This window comes from Melozone crissalis, unplaced genomic scaffold (genome assembly GCF_028551555.1).
Source record: "Melozone crissalis strain CALT ecotype California unplaced genomic scaffold, PUWL_Pcris_2 ptg000027l_1, whole genome shotgun sequence".
Classification (NCBI taxonomy): domain Eukaryota; kingdom Metazoa; phylum Chordata; class Aves; order Passeriformes; family Passerellidae; genus Melozone; species Melozone crissalis.
In genome coordinates, this window is record NW_026535805.1 from 80,972,149 (window position 1) to 80,994,097 (window position 21,949).

At 35.2% G+C, this 21,949-nt stretch overlaps 1 protein-coding gene across 1 annotated transcript in view; it reads left to right on the top strand.

Moving 5' to 3' along the window:
• Positions 1 to 21,949, top strand: part of EYS (eyes shut homolog) — a 704,955-nt gene that overhangs the window by 267,842 nt on the left and 415,164 nt on the right. Inside the window, exons 23-26 of the mRNA XM_054280634.1 lie at positions 7,523 to 7,782; positions 15,148 to 15,244; positions 16,377 to 16,484; positions 17,059 to 17,204. Coding sequence (XP_054136609.1) covers positions 7,523 to 7,782; positions 15,148 to 15,244; positions 16,377 to 16,484; positions 17,059 to 17,204 — 611 coding nt within the window. The remainder of the gene's footprint in view (positions 1 to 7,522; positions 7,783 to 15,147; positions 15,245 to 16,376; positions 16,485 to 17,058; positions 17,205 to 21,949) is intronic.

The following is a 21,949-nucleotide window of genomic DNA, read 5'->3' on the forward strand; positions in this document are numbered from 1 at the left end:
AATTTAGGGTTTTCTCCTTGTCACACCTTTGGAGACACACTGCCTGTTATAAAGGCTGCAAATTACATATTTTCTCTCAGATTGTATGGTGAAATCTTGAATTACCTTGTTGCTGCTGTAGTGATTGTTGTTCAGTGATGAAAGCTACACAGGCAAAGAATGCAGCTCTTGGTGTTAGTGACCAGAGATGGTAAGATAAAAAGGCATTTTTGTCCTTTTCCCTTTTCATTTTGTCAGGAACAGAAGGAAGTCTAATGTGGGTTTAGGTAACAGAGAATGTTACTCAAAGGGCAGCTTCACATGCCAAAATGCATGAACATTCTCTGTGGGGGTCTGCAGTAATTCAAGAAATTAATACTGCTACTCAGAAAATTGTTTGACACACAGGACACAAATTTAAACAGACCTTTCTTTCTCTTCACCCTCTGTTGTGTGATAACTTGCTAAACTACATTCCAAAATTTTCATATTACTATGATATCCTTTTTGTATGTCATGGTAAGTTTGGGACATGGAAGTTCCCATATTTTAAGGGATGATTCAGTATTCATAGATATTATTATAATTTATTTTAAAAAACTTGAAGATGGCAAACGGTTTTTCTAACACCTTAGACAATAACCAAAACTATACAGCAAGAGTAAAAAATGCACCCAAACATTGGAGGTAATTTTTTTTGTATTTTGAAATTAATTTCTATTGCTTCTAAAATAGGAATTTAAGTAGGCAAGACTGATGGGAAGGAACTTCAACAATGTTTTTCCCCATGATAATGGTCTATGAACTAGACTGTTGATACCAAACATGTTTTATTTTCTGGTTCAGGGCCATATGACCCAAGTGATCCTCCCACATAACAGAAATAATTGCTTATTACAGTTTTTACATGTTTTGTTGTCTTTCTTAATAAAAAGTATTCAAAATATTCAGCACTTGTGCTTTTAAAGCACAAACACTTATTCAAATGAGATAGTTTGACTAGAGATTTTTTGATTATTTTAATGTTCACTGGCTGAAACAGATAACAATGTAAATTTATCTGGCCTTGTAGACAGGACAAATTGCTGTTATTGGGATAAATAAGGAAAGAGTTTGATACAAAAAGAAAATGAGTGTGTACCTCATCTCTGGGGTCCAGTAGTCTGAAAGTTACATCCAGCCTGATATAAGATGTATCTTATATTCTGGTTCAGGAAAATGGAAAATAATAAAGCAACAGCATGAAAAAAAAAAAAAGAGTTGAAAGTATAAATACCCTTTGTAGCATGTTAAATTCTGTTTCCTGAAACAGAAATGCGTGCATTGCAGCTCAAACAGAGCTTAAAGCAGAAGCTGAAATATAGCTTGCTGTCTCATTGAGCTGAATGTTACCTTGTGATTTTGTGAACTCATAGCTTCAAATAGAGAATTAAGGAAGAAATATATGGAAAACAAACAAATACAACTTTCTCTATCTGTTCCTCTAAAGTATGTTTGTTTGGGGTTTTTTTGTAATGTAATGTTCCTGAATACAGAGAGCATCAGGAATAAATTTTAGTTACTGTTACCAAATGGAAGAACATGAGCAGAGAATTATGGGAGGAAAGTATACAGAACAAATAAAGTATATCTTTAAAATAAAAAAAAAAAAAAAACAAAAAAACCAACAATTAAAAGTCTGAAGCAATCGAACTGGAAGGAAATGAAAACATAAGCCCTTTGAAGGCTTTCTGTATGCATCAAACATGCAAAAGACACCCTTAGACAACATTAATAGAGTAGCAGAAACTTAATCTTTTTATCTCTCTTCCCAACTATGTACCTCACAATTAATTTTTCTCCAGTTTGGGGTCAATATCTGCTTATGTCTGTTATTACCTAGTACCATTGCCCAAGTACTTAATTTATGGTTTTTTAGCCACCACTTCAGATTCAACTTGTAGACTGCAGGTGATGTAGATACTTCCCATAAGCCAGTATCTACATCTAAGTTAAATTAAAAAATGGTATGTGAGTATGACAAAGATAACAATTTTTTTTCCCCTAATTTTAGCTTCATATCCTTATCCAAATAGCAGATAAAGGCAGGTGGACTTTCTTTAATGTATAATTTTTGCAATTTATGTTCACCTATCAATTTACTCTCTGATGGACAAATTGGTCATCGGTTACTTACTGATTAATCCTTTGGAGAGAGCTAAATCAGCCAGTTCCCTCAGGCCCCTGGGGTGCACCTCATGGAGTTCCATGCCCTTAGGTATATTCAAATTCCTCAAACCTGACCTTCTCCCAGGATGGGAAGGACTTCAGTCCCTCAGTACCTAGCATGAGCTTCAGAGAGGTGGGACCTGAGATTAAGAGTAAAAACTGAGGCAAAAAATAATGTTGAGTATCTCAGTCTTCTCTCTGTTGGTTGTCACCAGTTTTCCTGTCTTATTGCAGCAGTATGTTTTCTTTAACCTTACTTTTGTGGCAAACATACCTGTAAATCCTTTCTTATTCTTTGCAGCTCTTGCCAAATTAAGCTTCAAATGGGCCTTAGCTTTCCTAATGCCACTACTACATATGGAGATGACATCCCATAATCTCATATATCTTCCCACATACCATAACAAGGGTATATGTCCCTTATTCCTAGCCTGTGTATTTTCTTCTAGTACTTCAGTTTACCCAGGAGATACTTACTAAGGCATGCTAGTCTTCTGCCTTCTTTACCTGATTTCTTACATGGGGAAATCAAGAAGTGTGCTCTAAAAAAAAAAAAAAAGCCCTTAAATATCTGCCAGTTTTGTTCAGATCCCTTTTCCCTGAAGGCAGTTTCCTAGGGGATCTCATGGACCCAAATACTGAAATCTGATCTAAACTGCTAATCAACTGAAGGCTTCCTTTCCTAAAATTCAGGGTCCTGACTACTCCACTGCTGTCCTATATCCTTCAAGATTGTTAATTCCATCAGAGCATAAGCACTGCAGCCCAGGTTAATGCTTTCTCTAATCAGTTAATTGATTGGTTACAAACATTTGATTAGTTACAAATGGAGAGCTCTATGGATAAAGTAGGGAATGAATTATGGTAGTGATTGTAAATGTAAAAATTCCTCAAATGAATTTTGGGGAGAGGAGGAGAGACATAGGTGAAAATTTGAGATCATCTTAGGGTGGCATATGAGGGTAAAGAACTACGAGCACAAGAAGAACTTCAGAGAGAAGCTCATGACAGCTTTTTCAGGTTGAAGCTGGTGAAACAGGTCTGGTAGCTGTCTGTGGAACAAAGACCATAATAAACTTTCAGAGTATGAAAGAAAAAAAAAAACATGTTTGTAGAAAGAAAGAAGAGATAGAAACACAAGTGTTCAAAGCCTTTGTAGTGACTGGAAGTGTATTGGAGCTTTGTGGTGTGTGTTGGTGCCCTAAATTTCAAGCTGTGCCTGTATTGAAAGCAAGCTCTTATTTCTCTACTTCAGATGATCCAATGGCCTCTAGATTACAAGGAAGAAATTTGTCACTGAGCACTGTGGTTTGTCAGGCTGTTAGTTGATTTGACTGAATGCTCTAAACAGCATAAATCCTTATTATAGAATGGCTCATTGTTGCATGTATTGTATGGCTAACAGGCTGACCCAAACTTGACTGAATGTCTTGACATTTCTTATCAAGAATCTGTCCAAGAGGCAGTTGAATGATGGGCACACTGTAGCTGAGGGTTGAGTTTAGGATTCCTGTTGCTTTGACTGAACCACTGAGGAAAAAGCAGTTCTGGGGCTTCTTAAATATTATAATTTTTTCTGCAAAACCACCTTTATCTGTGGCAAAGTGCTCTGACTGATATTTCCTGAAATGTTTTCTATACAGAAGACTAAAACCACCAGTTTCTTGTATTTTTCTGCTATGTAGAAAGAGGTCTAAAAGAAAAAATAGCTTATACTGAAATACTCTGGAATATTCATCTGTATTACTGCTTATCACAGAAGATGCTGAGTTGGAAGGGACCAACAAGGATCATGGTGTCCTGCTCCTGCACAGGACCATCCCCAAGAATCAAACCATGTGCTTTTGTTAAGCTTTGGCATTTTCCAGAGCTTCTAACTGAGCTAGTTTGGAATAAACCCACCAATATGATTTTCTAATTGACAGACAACCACTTTAGAACTCCTAAGATTCAGGAGAGACTGCCTCTGCCTCTGCAGCTAGCAAGATTAAAAAATGGTTTTGGCCCACAGAAGCTCCTGCCAATATGTAAAATTTATAAAAAATAGCAAGTAAAAAGGAGACAGACTCTTCTCAGGGGTATCCAGTGACAGGAAAATATTAAGTGGGCAGAAGGCAAACTACATGTAATTCCACATGAAGACAAAAAAATGCTCCTTTTTTGTGATGTGAGGGTGGTCAGGTGCTGGAATAGATTTCCCAGAGAAGTTGTGGAGTCTCCATCCTTTAGATACTCAAAACCAGGCTGGACACAGACCTGAGAAAACTCTAGTTGTACCAATTTTGAGCAGGGGAGTCTAGATGAAACTCAGAAACTTCTTTCCAAAATCAACAATTAGATATTCTTAAAACTCTTCCCTGTTTTTTTTAATTCCTTAATACCTTTAATGTAGGATATAAGGCAGGTGACACCTATATTTCACTGGAATATGAGAAGTAGAAAGAGGATTTTCAAGCAGGTAAGAACCAAATTTAATACTTAACTCATCATATGGAGACAGAGGAACTTATTACTTTAACACTACTTCTCTGGATACAATTTATTACTATAGTTTGCAATTTTTAATTCTGACTTTAATGTTAATACAGGTGGAAAATATAAAACCATAAATATAATTTGTGTATTTTCATTTCTTTTTCCTTTTGGTTGTTTTTCTATGGAAAGCTTTTCAATTTATAGAGAGATGTATGGAAAGTAAAGAAATAATACTTATGGAACCTGATTCATATGTGTTGGAGGAATTCTACACATGTCACAATCTAAGCAGTTAATGGGGTTTATATTATTAAAATTAATAGTTTACATTAAAGAGTCATGATTTGGTTTTCTAATATCAGTGGGTGTATTTGGATTTGGTTATTGGAAAGAAAAATACTGATGTTGGCAAGTTGTTAAGACAATAGAAAGAAATTCAGCTTTCATTATCTTTATATGGACTCTTAAAAGCATATATTAGCCTTTTTTCCCCCTGAGAATTCTAGAAATCATCTTTATTTTTGTGATGAAGTGAAAAAAATTAGTCATTTTGAAAAAGTGTTTAGATTTTTGCCTTTTGATCAGGTAGTTTCCAAGAATAACAGTTATAATACCTTAATTTATAATTCACTTTTAATAGTCCTCCTAACACCTCCTTACCTTTTTTTAAATAACTGTCCTCATTAACACAAAATTTCATCTTGCTTCTTAAAACTGGGCCTCAGGATAGATGCTTCTATGTATTTTATTTTTTTCACATTTAATGAGGCTTCCAGTAACTCTTTTAAATAATCCAGAAAAGAGGACAAAAAGCTCTGTTATTAATTGTCTCCTTTGCATTAATATTGACTGCTGCACCTCAGCTGGGAGCTGGCATGAAGCCAGGGTAGGACTGGCTGGTTGTGCAGTGTAGATAACTGCTGTGTTTCAGTGACCTGGTGTTCCCTGTAGTCACACAGAACAGTTTTGATAACTCAAAGGCAGTTATGAAACTCATTAGGGAAAAAAGGGGAATGAAATGTGTTTAATGTTTGCTCCTCTGCACCTCAGTTATGTCCATAAAGCTGGACCAGGTCATTACTGAACCGTGTTCTCCTAATACAAAGTGAAAGGCTCTCAACTTAATGAGCTTTTTAAGCTAAAAATGGAGCATAGCCAAGTGCTACATACCAATTTGTAGTACTGCATCAGTAGTAATTTATTCACAACTTCATGAAAGAAGTCAACAAAAAAAAAGAGCAGCTGCAAAACAATTAACATCTGTCGGGTCACTGTTCTCCTATGTTCACTATGAGACATTTGGAGATGCCTAATTTGTAAGAGTCTGATGCTTTTATATATTGACTACTTAAGAGAAAATGCAGTAAAGCACTAATTGGGCATGCAGTGTTATTCAGTGGATGTTGCTTCTAGATAATAAATGCATTCTGCCACGTATATCAAAAGCAGGTATGTTTGTTATGCATAAGCAGAGAATAAAAAGAAATTGGTTTTAACCATATTTCCAAAAGTATGTTTTAAGTATTTTAAATTATGAGTTCTGAAATGTGATTTTTGTCAGTTATTTTAAGAATGCCTGAATGATTTTTGATAGTAATAGCTATTAGTTTTTAACATGAGAAAAATAGAGTAATCTGATTTTTAAATCCTTAATGCTAAAATACTCAGGCCTTTAATGGTATAAATAAAATTCCTTTGTAATATCCATTTCTTTTTATGAGCCATGGTGATTGTATCCCACAACTAAATAACACAGAACACAAAAAAAAATCTGAAAGAAAAGACTGGGTTCTTTTAGGGGGTGAAATTTTCTTTTCATATGGCAAGAAATACCTGTGCCTTACAGAACAGAACCACACAACAGATTCTCCATTAAACGACCTTTTTGTTATTCAAGAACAATTTTTCTTATCAAATTGTAACTATGAAGATATATTTGAATGATTTAATGCCTGAAATCAATATTGATCAAAGTAGACAAGAGCTGGAATAGTTCATCTTTCATATTGTATCTTGTCCTGCCAAATATCTGCAAAAATAAAATTAAATTCAATTTTATTTACAGTGAAAGTAACAGGAATGTATGACTTTTCAAGTACATAGAGGCCTCTTTTATTGCAGCTAGTGAAGATATTTGGCTCTGCAAGCTTTGAAGCATTAGCAAATTGTTTCCTTTGAATTTACAGAACCATATCTTATATATATTTTGAATAACAAAAGATATTTATCTAATTCATGTAGATGAGTTCCTTACATTCAGATGTAATTTAGATTTTGGTTGAAGTTTTTTCTCCTGTATTATAATTATCAGATCTCCACAAAAGCATTCAAAAAAGAGAAAGAATCCAATGAAATAGGATCCCTCATGATTCCTACATTCTTAAACGTACTGGATATGCTACCTGATGCATTTCACCCCAAACATTGGAGTACTTACTAGTTTCACACATATGAAAAGATGTCCTTCTAATCCTTAACATTTAGAAGATTTACTTTTCATGTTTGATAATTTGTGTTCTTTCTTCATCTTAAAAATGGTCTAAACATGATTCTATCTGCATTTCCTAAACCAGATAGTTCTCCAAGTGATACTATGACTTAGAATAAGTCCTTTTGCTTTTATTTATTTATCCTCAGGTACATTCTGGGATAATAACCTGAATATAACTTTTATTCATAATGCATTCTGATACAATTGCCAAGAAAAGAAAAACTAGTCACAGAAATGTATTATTGATATTGTTTTAAATTTTTTGCTATTTTTAAAATAGAAAAGGTTGGAAGTGATTGGGCCAAGCTGTTAATTTTTATTCTGCCATGTCAATGATCTTTTTCTTTTTTATTTTTTTCACCCCTGCAGATGCACATGTACACCAGGGTGGACAGGGCCAGACTGCAGTGAAGATATAAATGAATGTGCATCTGAACCATGCTTGAATGGAGCCACCTGTTTTGAATCTGTGAAGCCGGGGCAGTTTGTATGCATTTGTCCTCCATTTTACACTGGTGACTTCTGCCACCAGCGCTTCAGTCCCTGTGAGCTGCCTTACAATCCATGCATAAACAATTCAACCTGCTTGGCACAAGTAGATGGAAATCCAATGTGCATTTGCAAAACAGGTGAGAACTGGAATAGTTAATTTCTTCGATTTTCTGTTGTGCTCTGGAAAATTGCAAATATATATTGAATTTGTCACTATCTTTAACGTAAGTGGAAAAGAATATGTTTCAAAGAACATAAAACCATTATGAGTTGCAGAAGATTTATCAGTTGTGCTAAAAGACTGGAAAGATAGCTGTCAGTTTACTTATTATTAATTTCTTATTTTACAATACTTATTAAATCTATGGTGGCTTTAATTCAGCACTCAGAATCAGTATTTCTCAGTCAATTGTTACAATGACATAGAGATAGACATGCACCTGGCCAGCAAAGACAATCTAAATTGACATAACAGACAGGCAGATTTAGAAAAAATGTATGCAAATTGGTGGAAGTACAAAAATTGGAGCAAGTTGGAAATTGTTTCTTTTCCCGCTGAGCTGTCAGGAAGGCCTGGCACATCAGGGAAGTAATCTTCCCTTGCTTAATGGATATAGTGGGTTTCTCCTGGTACGCACAAGGAACCAAATCACAGCAGGTGCTGACAGCTTCCCTGGGCCATGGCTTAAAAGACACAATCTCACCCTCAATGTACAAGAACTGCTAAGGTGGAACAGAGCAACAGTTTAACTGTGCAGAACATTGCTACACATTCCCATGCAGGAATTGAAGAACATATTAGCTAATTAACAACTGTACTGAAAAGTTAGAAAATTTAAGTAGCGGGGGAGTACAATTACTGAAACTGGAATTGGAGCAGGATTTTGAAGTTTTCACTGTTATGCCTATAAAGCTAGGGGTCTCTTAGGGACAAAGGCTAGCAGATAACTGCAGTGTTACATGACAATACTATTATTTGTCATTTATTAAGCAACAAAGATATGGATATTATATTTGGGAATGAGGAGCATATAATACCTTGGGTTTGTTACTTTTAAGGTAAATGTTACTGGAAACTGCTGAGAAAAAACCCAAACATCACTGGGGAGGTGTGCAAGTTGCTTAGTGAAGCATCTTTAGAAAAGCTGGTTTTCAAAAACATAGGTAGATTACTCCAAAACACTTGACTTAGTAGCAAATGGCATGTGGATTAAACTTGCCAGTAGCTAACAGTCTGATCATTAGAAAGGTTGAGTCTGGTGTAACAGGAATCACAAAATGTAGCAGTGCTTATCAAATTTTAACAGCTACCTGAGAACACCATATCATAGAACACCATATCTGAGATGGGTACAACAGGACCATAAATACCAGTGGTACATATTTAGAAGAAAAAGAGGATTTGTGTTGGCTAGGTCAGAGAAGATAAAAGCTGATGGAATATTAATTGGGCAGAATCAAAGTTGATGTAAGATGTTAGTTTAGGACAGAATTACCACAGCAAATTGGTAGGAAGGTGATTAAGTCATGATTAGCTGTAGTATAAAACAAAGTTGCATCTTTGTTCCTGTATGTGCATTGGGGAACTATAGCTGTCTGATTTTGCTATAAAGAGTTCTAGAATTCTACAAATACTGTTAATGTAAAACTTCCTCTTGAGCTGTTGCCCTAGATACAGAGGTTTTTTTCCTTCAAAGAGATAGATTATAATATTTGTGTAACAAAACTGGGCTCTCATATCATAGATCATGGAACAGTGTTAGACCATGACCTTAAGTCAAATTGTCCACAGAAGCAGGTTAAACTGCTTAAAAAGTTATGATCTTTACAATTGCATGATGGTATATTCAAGGTTGCAAAAATGTTGAAGGGAGGGCCATTGTTGCAAAAGCTTAAGAATCACTGCTGTAGAACAAGTTTACCAAGAGGCGTAGAGAAAACCCCTCTTAAATACCAGTAATTGATAAGCAAGGGTTTGATCAAGACAATTGTGAGGGCATATGGGTTTGAGCTGTTAATCATATAGCCAGAACTGAATCTCCTTAAATAATACAGACTAAATGCAAACAGGAGGAATGGGAAACTTAGGGCAAATAGCAGGATTTTTATTGCTTAATTTATCAACATGTCTTTCCAGTATTAGAGAATCCATTCTTAGAATTAATCTTAATGATAGAACTGAAAATTTAGTGTAACAGAAAAGCAAGGCAGGAGATGTATGCAAGACTATATAATTTAAATAATTTTGAAATATTTGTAGCTGAGTCTTGGCCACTATTCATAAATTCCCCTAAAGGTCTACATGAGAAAGATCCAAAGAGCAACCCAACTGCATATATAAGTAAAATAGAAGGTAAATAAGCAAGAGTCTAGGCATTAGACCATGCTCTTCTAGATAATGCAAGCACAAAACTGTTAGTGTTTTAGAGGCAACCCAAAAGAGAGATAAGACACTTTGGTAAAAATAGTGATGCTTTCTAAGAATTGTGTTCCAAGAAAAAAAAAATACTGAAAAAATGTATTCAGAATCAAGGAAAACTATAAGAGGGCATACAACTACTGAGTGCAAGATCAGCTCTTTGCTGGAACTGATGAACAAGTTTAATTAATGATGAAATGGGAGATAAAAGATAACAGTTTTAAGAAAGTGTGAAACCTGTGTAATTATAAACACATAAATATTGCAGAGAATAACAAGATAAAAAATAATTTGCAACCATAAACTACAGGCCAGAAAATATCTAGTGTTTTCTAATAAGACTTTTTCAACCATGATTTATTCTTTTATGAGAACTATTAGTAGTTATCGTTATAGTAGCTATATAGCAGCAAGACAAGCTAGTAGGGAAGGCAGACAGAGTTGTTGCAGACTTAAAGAGAGAAAGAGAAGGCCAAGATCACTGAATTAAAGTGGTTCCTAGAATCCCTGCTTCTTAGAAGGTAGAAACTAATCTCTCTTTAAAATTAGATGTAGAACTTTCTTCACTAGTCCAAGTAATATGGATAGGATAACCTCAGGATGTTCATGCGGCCTCCTTTCTACAATGAGAACAATTTTCCATAAACATGTTAGGCTGTGATAGAAAAATTTTCAGGAAATGCTAAATATTACACATTAAGTATTGCATTCATATAGAGAGAGTTCATATCAAAGCTTTACCTACTCTTTTCAGAAATATGGATTATTTGGCCAGCATTTGTGTTAACTCAGTAACATCTTAATGAGTTATGGTAGAAAGGGGATTGGACCAATATAATAATGCATGTATTATTGAAAGAAGTAAACTGGAAATGTCTGGATTGTGGATGTCCACAGTAATACATTAAGCAGGTATTATTTTCTGATGTACTTCATTTCACACAAAAGTAGACATACAAAGTGAAATGGATAATGCTGTAGAAATGTTTATGTCGCTCTGCCGACTTTAGGCAGCTTAGGAAAAATCTTTCAGGTGGTAGGCAGGCTGAATTCTTGACCAGTTGCCTCTTGTGGTTTTGCTGTAAAGTTGGGGGGTTTGGGGTTTGTTTGGTTTTTTGGGTTTTTTTTTATTATTTTTAATTTCATAGCTTTTGGAAGCACACAGTTTTAGAGAGGAGTAAAAAGAACAGGAGGTAGCAACATTTGTCATCACAGCACACAAGTACACAAAAGCTTTGCCATCTTATTTATCCTCATTGCAGCTTTAAAAATATAAAGCTAGAAACTGAGAAGTTGAAAAACTGGTTTTTGCATGGGGCTTAAGGTTAAAGCCATCAGTTTTAGGATGTAATGAAATTATCTGTGTTGTTCCAGGGAAATCTATAAAAAGGACTTATCTCTAAGAAGAAACAATAACAACAGTTTTTACTGGAATTATGAATTCTATTTTGTCTTTGTCCTTTCTAAAAGCAATACATTCTTTATGCTTCATGGCAATTTTTGAAGTCCTTGTTTTACACAGATTTTCCCTGGACTTTTTCACCTCTTTTATCAGTCTCCTTTCAATAGCTTTCCCATGACACCTACTCTTTTTTCTAGATGCTAGTGATCATTTTTATTTGGTCTATAGCACCTTATAGCTAGAAATTTGAATCAAGGCAAAATATTTTTCAGCCAATGCCTGAAACAAGGCTAAGTGAAAATTATCATAATGTACAAAATTTATAATACCAAGCAGAAATAATAAACAAGTGATGAAAAACAAGTTATTCAAATTGGAGTTTGCCATTGTCAAATTTCTGAGTCCTTCAGTGCCAGTTTCTTTTTCAGACATATGCATACATAATTTACAGAGGGAAATAGCCTTTTTACAGTGTCTAATATTTTACACACCTCTGATTTTGATTCATGTACCTACTTATGTTATGCTGAACAACCTAAGTACCTGAACTAATGATTATGGGACTGCTATTATATCTCTGCTGTTTGCAAACATTGGTTCATAAATAGTTCATGGTAAGGAGAGAAATATCCATGGTACTGTTCTGATGAGCGAAACAGTGGAGAGATTAGGGCAAAAGAATCCCATTAGAATCCTGTTACCTGCGGAGGTCAATTCTGTAATATTTCTCTGCAATGGAATAAGGAGATGGAAATGACCATAACTGTGACAGCAGATATTTAGCTGCACATTCCATCACTTTGCAACTCCCAGAAGCCCCATAGACAGAGTTGACAAATGCAGGATTTCCTATATTTCAGAGAAACAGAAGTAAAACCAGCATCTGTCTCATCTTAAGTAACAGATATCCAGATGTTCCTAGACCTCATATCTTTCAAATACCTTTCACGCCACCCGAACAATTAAAAATAGAGAGATATAAGATTTTATTTTGTAACACTGTAATAAGGAACTGTAATAATTTTCAGGTTTTTTTCATCTCTGTTAATTTCTGAAAGTCTTGAATATGTTATGTTACTACAAAAATTAACCTTACTGAGATACTTCCTCAAATATATCTACCCATATTCAATACATTCACAAATGTTTTAAACTAATTGCAATAACATTATAAAGCTAAAATATATCTACATCTGTGAGTTATTTATAATGTTACATTGGTTTACATTGACAGCCTTCCACTCAGTAATCAAAGTTAGTTTTAGAAATTTCAAACATTACAAATAAAAGAGAAATTGCAGATGAGGAAATTGACTACAAATAGTCCTATGAGTCCTAATGTCTTATCTTCACTAATGCCCTCCAATTTCTTTATTAAACCAGTGTTGTGAATTTTTCTGCTCTTACTCAGTGGCACTGAATGGCAAGTATCAAACACCTGCTGAATATTTTGTGTGTCAGTGACTTCTGCCTACTCACACAACCAGGCCTAGAATCTAACTTGGTCCATGGTGTACTAGTTTATAGTTCTTTTATCTTTCTTTTTTTCTTAATCAAAGTACAGGCAGGAATAGATGAAGGTTCAGGAGCATTAAGATGCAGATTACATGTGCCACAGATAAGAAAAGTATTTGGATGGTTTGCTCTGGTTCAGGCTCATTTGCACATAGTAAACTAAACCATTCAGAATACAATTTTTTCTGTGCTAAGGGATATATTTCAAAACAGAACACTGAGACAGAATTTTTCTTGCTATTATGACCATTCTTTTACAGCTTTTTTGGGGGGATTGGTGGGGATTTTTTGCTCGTTTGTTTTGGACATTTTTGTTTTGATTTAGTTTTGGTTTTATTGTTGGGTTTTAATTTTGTGAAACGTACAAATAGAAAATAAATGAGGGTATCCTTTCATGCTCAAGAAATTTCTAGAAAAAAATAATATCATAACAACATAAATTACTATAATTGAAAGGCTATTTTGAGAAATGTTCCAGGCTTTATTTTCCCAGCTTTATAGTGACATTGTTGTGAAATCTTCAGCAAATATTAACAGTTCATTTCAGTCAGGCCCAAAAGTTATTGAACAGAAATAATCCTGATAAGAAGAAAATACCAACTGCTTTGATGTGTTCTCATGTTTAGATCATATATTGGAGTACCAGCAGAGATTTCTTTCTACAGCTTTCTTTGGAACTCTGACCAAGACACTTATGTCTTCCAGTCAAGATATTCTCTAGACAAAAATAAGCCATACTATTCTAACAGTGGTCTTTCATTATATCCTCACTTTCATTTAGTACTTTGAAAACCACAAATACAAAACATAACCAAAAAATACTATTCTTATTGGGGTATCTAAAAAAGTAAAGTTGACAAATTTTGCTTATTGTTTTAATAAAGAATTCAGTAGAACCTTTGCCATATTTATAGCAAAATTTAAAGTTGTTTCAACTTAATTTTTCTATATCAGTGATGTTCAAAATCACTTGGGTGAACTCTATTTACGGTATTTAGGCAACCTGCAATCAGCACTCACATATAATAAAATGCAAATAGTTTTCTCATTGCAATGGTTTCATTTCTCCATCAATTGAAAACAAATACATTGAATTTGCGCAAAATTCACTGAGTAGCTATAGTTTCTCCACGGTATGTATAGAATTTCACCACAAAGATGCATTTAGGAGAACACATATTTATGCAAATGCTACAAGATGCAGTGTTCTAAGAGCAAAAATAGGGTTCATGTATCACTGAAAACTGTCTTATTTCATTTTAGTACATATTCTGGAACACTTACACAGGCAAATGTAATGTATTATGCAAGTGATGTACTGTGCAGATAAGACCTTAATCACATTTTGTCTTCACTAAATATAAAACTAGTTGTTTTTTTTCTCAGATACTGACTGCTTTGAATAAATGTGGTCCTCTAACTTCCACTACTCTCTAATATATTAATTACTGAATTAGCTTTTAGTTTCTGACTTGGTCCCACACTCTCCAAGAAAGCTTTTCTGTCCTTTAAAATGGGTTGCATTTCTCCAGGATATTTATCCAGATGCTCTATCCAAATCTGCTCTCTCTGATTCATTAAAGTCTGTTGAGACTTCATAATCTGTCTGGAAATCAACTAGCTGAAGCTAAGGAACAAAAATAGTTGAAGGAAGTTCTTTCAGGGTTACTCCTACTTGTAGTTCTGATCTTAGGGTCAGTGAGCAGTAAGGGCTGGCTCCTTCAGAAGCAGCAGTCAGCCACAAGTCTGACAGTATGTGAATGAGGCACGGCAGGGCAGCACCAGTGGCTGTGTCCAGGAACAGCAGAGGGGGCCAGTCAAGGCTACAGGGAATGGGGCAGCTCCAGGGGCAAGCCAGGGAGCCTGTCTGTATGCCAAAGTCAGCATACTGCACAGCTAGGCATTGGCCATGGCTGCAGCACAGCTCAGTCAGATACCAAGGACAAAGAGCTGCAGCTTAAATGGCCAAAGAGAAGAGGTAGCCATTGCTGATGCTTCTCTCAGGACTTTATTAAACAGCTTTGAGTGCAGCTGAAGCCAGCCACTTTGATTGTCTGAGTTAGTCCTGGGCTCAGATAGCCAAATGCCCACGAGAATCTGTGACCTTTTAATTCACATGAAGTAGTTGAGTTCATTCATTCACCATTAATGAAATCTGTGTTTCAGGATTTGAGGGCACTTACTGCGAAGTTAACAGTGATGAGTGCATCTCCCATCCATGCCAGAATGGAGGTCTCTGTGTGGATGGGGTCAACCACTACAGGTCAGGAAAATTACTTGAATGACAGATATGATACATGGCTTTTTATCATCTATCTTTTCCTTTTGTACTCGGAATGTCTAGTGTTTGCTGACCTTCAGTGAAGGGGGGCAGGGTTTGTAATGTGTTTGACAGTTACATTTTAGTCTAAATCTTCTTGTGTGCAAAAAGTAATACATATACACCATAAGTATGACCCCAAGAATTCATTGTAGGACTAATTAAAATCACAAGGATCCAATTTAAAAAAGCAGAGTTGTTAGTCCACTTACAGTAGTACAAACAATCTGAGTTGAAATAAATAGAAAAACTTAATGAAGAATATAGTTATAGCTGTTACATGAGATCTTGCAATTACGTCTCTTTAATTACCCTTACAAAGTCTGTGCGCATCCTGTGATCAGTGATCTTGTTCTCCTTCGAGAACTGGCAGTCTTATTGCAGGTCACTGGCATCTGGAAGTCTTTGTCAGGAGAACTATGATGTTCACAGTGGGTTGTTTCACATCTTCAGTCAAGCTTTCTTGAAGCCTCTCACTTACCAGCACTCCCAAGTCCTTCTCAGCAGGGCTACTCTCAATCTGCTCATCCCCCAGCCCGTGTTGATATCAGCGTTGCTTTGACCCAGCTGCAGCACCTCGCACTTGGTCTCATTAAATCTCATGTAATTCGTAAGGGCCCACCTCTCAAGGCTGTCTTCATCCCTCTGGATGTCATCCCATCCTTCAAGAGTGGAACACAAAAGGCTATTATTTGTAACACCCTGGTCATCTCAGCGTCTCACACCCTTGCTGCAGATGCCATTCCAGAGCTGAAGCTATAGCATGAGAGGCATCAGTCAGCTGGCTGCAGGGCAGGTGTCAAAACGAGAGAAAAGCAGATCAGGCCAAGGCAAATTCTAAGTAAGCCCTTGTCAGTGGGGTCAAGCACAAAGCCTGTGGCCTTCAGCTAATGATAACCAAGGGCTTCAGACACTCTACTTGTTGGTGCTTGTTAAAGTACTGCCCTTTGCACTAACCAGTAAAAAGCAAACATGATTTTGGTACTATTTAATTAATACCTCCCAACATCTGCCATATTTTTCCTGAATTTTTGTAATGACCTAAAAAATAATATAGCGATATCCTTTTTGCTAGGTGCTCCTGCCAACATGGCTTTACTGGGGCCCTATGTGAAGTGGAGATTAATGAATGCTTATCAAGACCGTGCAAGAACAATGGAACTTGCCTGGATCTCATAAACAGGTTAATCACTACTAAATTAAAAATTTCCCTGATTTCTTTATGTTAATTATAGGTTTGGATGGAACCTTCACCACACAAGTTAAAATGTAGTAAGCAAATGCTACTGGCTCAGTTTTTTTGATTCCTATGTGATCTTAAAGAAAGATAGAAGGGAAAATGTCTTTTGCATAACTTGTCCTTTTCCTCCTTACTTTTCCTTTTTTTTTGGTTTTTAATTTGGAAAAAGACTGAAATAAAAGAAAATTGATCTTGTTAGATTGGTACAACCCCTATGTTTGTTCAATAGCACTTCACAAGTTATTCAGTGACTTGTGCCAGAAGATCAGTAGCCCTTAAGTAGTTTCTTAAATCTTCAGGTAAAATTACTGTGCCAAATTGTTCTATTAATTTAACAAAAAGTAAATCACCCTCTTTGTTTCAGAAACATGGAAATGAGAAAACTCTGTTCATTATTTTAATATGGATGAGGATTAGGGACACCAGCTTGGCAGCAGGAGATTCATATGGCTTTAAAGTATTGCAATAGACCCCATTGTTACTTCCATTGACATACCTGATTTTTCTTTTTCTAAAGATTCATTTGTAACTGTGCACCTGGATACTACGGGTCTCTGTGTGAGATGGATGTAAATGAGTGTGAAACTTTGCCTTGTTTACATGGAGGCAGCTGCATCAACAGGCTTGGAGGCTATCGGTGTCTCTGTCTACCTGGATTTGCAGGTATGATCTACTCTTACAGCCAAGCAGCTTATTTCACAGGTTTTGCATGGTTTTAATGTTATAGCAAGAACAATAATTAATCTCCTTATTGGAGGATAAATCAATACTAACTTAAAAATAGTTTTATCTAATTCTCCTGAAGTAGCTCAAGATTATTGATATTAAGACTTGAATTATAATTTCTTTAATCACCCATACATTCAGTTGAAATGAATGATTGTATAGTATAAAGAAAATTAATGTCTATTCTTTTTAATTCAGCCAGGAAAAAAACTATTACCATAGATACAGAGTAAATTTTGCAAACGAGAATATGCTACCTGGTCATTTGAATTTGTACAGAACCATAGAAACACCTTGACTTTTGACCCGTTTGATTGACACCATTGCTTTTAGTGCTAATCTGTACATTTTTACAGAGTCAGGAAAAAATACTTAATGATAGAGATGCAGTAAAATTTCCCTAAAATGATGCTGACTTTTATTTAAATGTTCAGTGTGCTGCTGAGCTAGTTCATACACAATGTTTTGATAGATCCATCTTAAGCAACATGAAAACACATGGGATCATATGACTGCAGAAATATTAAGTTGTTTCCTCAAATGGAATCATTTCTACATTTTTTTCTGCATAAAATTGTTTTTCCTATCTATCCCAGACTGTGATGAATGCCACATAAAGTACAAGATAAAAAAGGATGCAATTTGCATCCACTGAACTGAGAGGAATGTAATTCTCCACAAAACAAAGAGCAAGTACAGTTATGGGAATTTCTATATAGCTGTGTATCCTTCTTCCATTCATCACAAATCTAAGTCCACATATCACTTGTGCACTGTTGTTCAAAATTATCCTTGATATTACAGCAAAAAATGAAAAAATATATATAATTTTCGTGCCTAAATCTTTTAAAGCCTCCCCCTGCAATACTTTCTTCAGATGGCCTGTGTTCTAAGTAGTACTTCTTGGGTGCCACAGAAACTTCTGCAGTGGTGCTGCAGATGTAATTTCGAATAAATATTAAAACAGTTGTATTAAAATTTATGTACGAGTTTTTGTAAGAATTCCCTGTTATATTTATAAAAGACAAGACATCTGCACATGAGCACTTAGGAGATTCTAATTTGAAAAGAAACAAGCAATCTGCAGGTGTGCTTTTGTCTTGATTTTTCATTATTGACAAAGCAGTTTGACTTTAGTGCTTTTCTCTAACATATTTAACCAACAAGGATAATATGTTGGGTTTTGTTCTGGGTTTTTTTGTGATTCTTTTTTTCCAATTAGCTGCAATTTAGAAAGAACTTTTCTTTCAAAGAACAGGCCCCTTTAAAGACAGATGACAGCATGAATTTTTTCCAACAATCAATTAAATTTAAAAAAAGTTTTAATATGCTGAGAATTTTAATCATCAACTATTAAAATATTATATACTTATAAATGAAGGGAAACTGGAAGCAAATTAAAATACATTGAATTGTTTGGGCCAAATTATGTTAGTATATTTCATTTTGTTTATTAAATGTTATTTTTAAATTACTAACTTTTATTAGATACTCCGAATGTTTTTCCTGGTCATCATGTAATTTCCTGTCTTAGAGAAGCCAGTCTTTAGACACTGATCTCTGCTCTGTTGCCTCTAAAATTTTGGTATATAATGTATCTTTTATTTAAAATTCTTAAGTTATTTAAGTTTAAAATAAAATTTTAACTTCACCATGGATTTATCTTATTTTGGATTTATTTTACATTGTTCATAACTTTATTTCATTTTAAATAGATTTAAAAAAATACTTAAGAAATAATTTGTAAACCATTAAAATATAGTTTGTTATCCACACTACTAATATAAAATCTAATGCTTTGCATATCACATAGACTTAAAAAAGATGATCACCTTTCAGAGTAAAAATTCTCAGGTGTATTCTGACATGATTTCACTGGCAGCAACAATGATCTTCCTAAGCTCTAAATATCACTAATGCACCCTGACTAAAATCCTTACACCAGATACTTTGGAGAATAAAACTTTGGTGATCTGGGCATATAAGAAACTGTTTATTTCCTAGAGCAAAATAAGAAGTAAAGTGATTTCATGAAGCAGTTCTGAAAGTTCTGAGTAGAATTGCTCTTTACTCAGATCATAGCTGTTACTGCTTGTTGCTTGTAGGTTGGTGGTACTAGAGTGTTAGATATAAAAACACTAAATGGAAGCCACCTTGTGAGTCACTGAATCTAAAATCTGTTTGGTCTAGACAGCTATTTGTTGGCTGGAGTAATGAATGTTAGTGCTCATAACAATAACTTTTAAATTTATACTTCCAATCTAAAGAAACTAACAACTCCACCTTTTGTTTTCTAATGAGACTTAATGTGCATGGATGATAGACATTTTGAGTAAGAAAACACTCTGCTTCCATAGTCTTCTTTACACTAAAATAGCCTTTGAAATATATATTACTCAGGGACTGCTTTTCTCTACATGATTTCAGAATGCTTTGATTTTGTAAATGTTACTACAAATACAGGAAATTTTTTGATAATCTAAGGATGCCAAAGAGTATGTAACAATTATTTTGGCTTGATAGGTTACCAAGGTTCTTTATGAGGGAATCTGAAGATACACTTTAAACAAGTGGAAGTTTCATGACTGTGGAATTATAAATGAAATGGAATTTAACCAGCAAATTAAAACTAGGAGCAAAATGTAATCTAGGAGTACAGCTATATCTTCATTGATGCAAAGCTGTCTGACACATTCTTAATGTGCACTCCTACAAAATTATAAAAAATATATATCTCAATATTTCACTGAGTTTGATATTAAAAAAATTAACAAAAACACTGATATTAATTTCACTTCAAATTCTCAGTATAACATGTGTATTTAAACACAATGTGTTGCAATCTTTTGCCCAGAAAGTCACTTTAATGGCTGAGGTGTTAACCTCTTCTTCTAAATCTTGCCACCTGAATAATCTTATGTCAAAATATAACCCAGATGATTCAGACATGCTTCAAGTGAAATAATTTTCACTAATGAAAAATTTATTATATATTCAAGTATAAACACTAAGTGTCTGGGTCACCAACTCTGCTGTAAAATGGATTTAATAAGAATACACGTTTTTGACTCTAGAACTTTGTTAATTTTTAATTGCTTAATTTGAAAATATTCTAGGATTACCAAATTGTGACTGTCTTCATTGAACAACTTGATCATTCCTTAGACTTTACTTTCTGGTTTTCTTTATTTGAGGCTAAGAAAACAATTTTAAGATCTCTTTGAGAGACTAAAGGTTTTCTTTAAATGCATTGGGTTGACCTTGTCCTGCTGCCAGCTGATCATCCAGCTGTTCTTTCAGTCCCTTTCATCAACAGAATAAGAAAAGAAAGTAAAGATGAAAAAATTAATGGGTGAAAGATGAAAAAATTAATGGGTCAGCAACATAGAAAGTAACATTGAGTGCACTCTCAGTAAGTTTGCCAATGACACCAGGCTGCGTGGCTCAGCTGATCTACTTGGAGGTAAGGAATGCCATCCAGAGGGCCCTTGCCACACTGGAGAGATGGACCTGTGGGAACCTCATGAAGCTCAGCAAGGCCAAGTGCAAGGTCTTGCATGTGGGTCTGGACAATCCCAAACTGGAACTGTTGTTTGACAAGGAAGTCAGGTCAACATGGCACTTGCAGCCCAGAAAGCCACCCATATTGTGGACTGCAGCAAAAGCAATGTGGCCAGCAGATTGAGGGAGATGATTTTCCCTCTGCTTTGCACCTGGAAACTCCCACCTCTGTCTAGCTCAGGTGTCCCAGCATAGGAACAACACAGACCCACAGAATAAGTCCAGAGGAAGGTCACAAAAAATGGTTAGAGAATTGGAACACCTCTCCTGTGGAGACAGACCAAAAAGGTTGGGTCTTTTAAGCCTGGAGAACAGAAGAGAGATGTTATAGCGGCCTTCAAGTGTGTACAGGAGGGCTGTGAGAAACCTACAGAGGGACTGTTTAAATGTCACATAATGATAGAACAAGGGGGAATGGTTATAAGCTAAAAGAGGAAGCTGTGTCTGTCATGAGGCAATCTCTGGTCTCTTCTCACAGAAGGTGCCTTGCAGCCCCTCCATCAACACTTTCTCACCTTCAGTCATTAATAAAAATAAGATTTCAGTGGCTAAAATAGAATGTGTGTTAAAGTGAGCTATATGAATTCAAAATCCTTGTTCAAATGGCCAATTACTGGCTATCATCCAAAAGATGCCAAAAAATGACTAAGTACCATGAAGTCACTGATTTCAGTCATTTCTGCAGAGCAGTAATTATTCCTTAGCTTTAAATAGTTATTCTGTTAAGCACAGGTCTCTCTTTCTTATCTTCCCTATGAGTACAAACTGACATTTGGAAGTGACTAAGTGTGTACTTAAGTTATATGTTAAATGAAGTCAAAATCTTGGCTTAAATAACTCAGTATTTTATCTTTTACGTCAGTTTTGAGGCCCAGTCTTCCTTATCATCAGCCTCAGACCCTGCTGTTCATCTTATCTATGTGACAATGGAAACTGCTCCACTTTTCATACAATAGGTTCACCCAACAAAAAAGTCCCAGAAAATCTAATCAGTTAAAAGGGAGAGAAGTTTACTTTGTCTTTTGACCTTCTCAGCTGCTTTTACAGCTTTGTACTGCCAGTCACCTCTGGTAGTGATTGCATCTGCACTCCTCAAGTCTCATGGCATTTCTTGCTGTTGA